Genomic DNA, 2,500 nt, shown 5'->3' with positions numbered 1-2,500 from the left:
GGACAGCAGCTCTATTGGACAGATAGTGTCTTCAATAGCATCAACGTTTACAGTTTGAGGCACAAAACTAATATGGGTGCGGTTTTCAAGAAGGATGATGTGTATCCACGTTCCATAGTGCTTTATCCTGAGAAGGGGTAAGTCTCGCGCCATGCATGGGTACAATTGTTAAGAGAGCACTAAAATAAAAAGCGGCAGTTTATACCAACAGTTTGAGTATTTTAAAATTATCTTGGCTCGTCATGTTTATCCCAGATGTGGTAGGGCGTTAACGAGCATAATGCAAACGGAAAGGACTGGAGAGAAATTCAGGAAAGCACAGTCGCCGAGCTGTAACATTTATCGCAGAGGATTAATCCTTGTGTTTTCTTCGAGGCAACTGCTTGTCGTAAGACTGTGAAAATCGTCTTGTTGTATTTTATTACTCTGTTCTTAATTTTCGCTCGTTAACTGTAGTCAACAGGCAAGGAATGGGATGTTGTTTTCCGGTTAATATCAAATAGCCGTTTTCCAGGAACGCGAAGTTTAATCTCTGTCTATTTTTAAGTCTGTGCCTGGGTAACTTGGTGTATGGATGATCTCATTTTTTTTACGAAAAAGTCTGGAGAGTGATTTTGAATTTAAACGCGTTGATTTGCTGATTTCAATTTACAGTTTCCCCAATTAGTGCTCCAGCGCTAGACGACTGGACACTTCAATAAAGGATAAAAATTGTATCTTGGTGCCATCACTAAAAAATGTAATATCTACTTTACACATTGCAGGGATATGTATTTCACGGATGAGAATCCCCAAAAGAAATCGATTAAGCGAGCAACGATGAGAGGTGCGTATGAAACGGTGCTTTTCATTGCCGATTCCCCTGGCGATCTGGCTGTGGATAAACAAGAACAAAAACTATTTTGGACAGACACTGGACTGAAGAAAATTGAGTTTGGCGATCTTACTGGTATGTTTAACGATTGCCATTGAAATACTGTTTAAAACTATTGTTAAAACGAAAGTTAGGCAATAGAGAAAGAAGGGGATATGCGAATGTTACAAAAGGTATTTGTCGACATGGAAGTCGGTTTTTATAAACGCCAGCCATTTTCATAACGCCATATCATATGAACTTTATCAGAGAGCGACAGTACAAAGACAATACAGTAATACAATAAAATGGCTAAAAGCGCCTCAAGTGGAGTGCAACTTTATCTTCTTGAGTTCTTTCGTCCCAAATGTCAATACCTTCGTCTCCGAAATGCGCCTTCGTTTGAATTATATCTTTAAAAAACCCTAACCGAAATTCACACTTGCTGAGGCCGTACTGTTCTGCCACCATCTCTTGGGAATAATTATTTTGCAGGTTTGAGTGGGGACGAGGGGTTATCAACACTAACTTAAATGACACATTACACGGAGTTTTTCTCTTGTTGTTAAGGATTGACCCGCAACACACTGGTGAAAAAGAAGTCTTTAAGTCCTGTAGGCCTCGTGGTTTACGGAAACTATGTGTACTGGTTTGATAAGGCGTCTCGCAAAGTCATGAAAATCAAGAAAAATGATCGATCGGGCCGAATCCTCGAACAGGCCGCAGTGAACGACTTGTCTGACATCGCCATTGTTGACACATTGAAGACCACAGGTAGGACAGGGCTCCACCCATTTTGTTACACTTGTCAAACTTGATTTCCGTTAATTGTTGATTTCAGTTTACAGTGTCCCCGATTAGTTACCCTGGGTACCAGAGGTTTTTCTCTCGTTGTTGGGCCGAAGACACGAGCGGCGAAAAAACTACGAGGACGAGCTTTGTTGTCTTCGGCCGAGGGTGATCACATGCACAAGCACGTGAATGAAATGGCAGATTTGGATTATGTTACAGTAGAAGCTCTCAGTTCGCATCTTCCAAAATGGCGGGAGTCAAAACAACTCCCGTCAAAAGGTTTCCTGTTCGAATTCTGCATCTTTATGTAGAGTATGTGGCTCGCAAGTTTACGTGAATGGTGGTTTTTATAGTTTAGTGGCTGGAAAGTTGAAAGAAGCAAATATAGTGCTGAGAATTAAAGAGCTTTTCGGGGTTGAAGACGACAGTGTATCAGTCGAACTGCAAATTCCCAAAAGACGTTTTCGCTTTTGTTCCTTACACCGACATGGTCGCCATGACGTGAGGTGCAAGCCAAGGATAGAAGAGTGGGGAATTTTTAAAGCGAAAGGCGGTATAAATAAGTGACAATGCGATTGGCGTAAAAATTCTCGATGTTAGCAAGGTGTCGCAACGTCTTTTAACGAAGATTGAATGTCGCTTAGTTGAGACTGGCTTTTTCCGCCCCGATGCCATAAATACGCTCTTCAAATGTTAATAATCAGATACCATGATGCACGCACAAACGCAAATTTGCGCACTGTAGCACTTCTTTCACTTCTACTTAACTTTGGCACGCAGTTAAATGTGATATTTCGTTATACTTCCTATTGATTTTGATGACAATTTATTTCGTTAAACTTCCTATTGATTTTG

At 40.9% G+C, this 2,500-nt stretch overlaps 1 protein-coding gene across 1 annotated transcript in view; it reads left to right on the top strand.

Annotated features, from left to right (window-relative positions):
- LOC137969355 (low-density lipoprotein receptor-related protein 6-like) overlaps positions 1–2,500 on the top strand; it is a 49,964-nt gene that overhangs the window by 42,929 nt on the left and 4,535 nt on the right. The window contains exons 12-14 of the mRNA XM_068815562.1: positions 1–137; positions 765–949; positions 1,424–1,627. The exon at positions 1–137 is cut by the window's left edge and continues 266 nt beyond it. Of these exons, the coding sequence (XP_068671663.1) occupies positions 1–137; positions 765–949; positions 1,424–1,627 (526 nt within the window). The remainder of the gene's footprint in view (positions 138–764; positions 950–1,423; positions 1,628–2,500) is intronic.

Source organism: Montipora foliosa, chromosome 9 (assembly GCF_036669935.1).
Source record: "Montipora foliosa isolate CH-2021 chromosome 9, ASM3666993v2, whole genome shotgun sequence".
In the NCBI taxonomy this organism is placed as follows: Eukaryota; Metazoa; Cnidaria; class Anthozoa; order Scleractinia; family Acroporidae; genus Montipora; species Montipora foliosa.
This window is presented reverse-complemented; position numbering and strand designations above follow the sequence as displayed.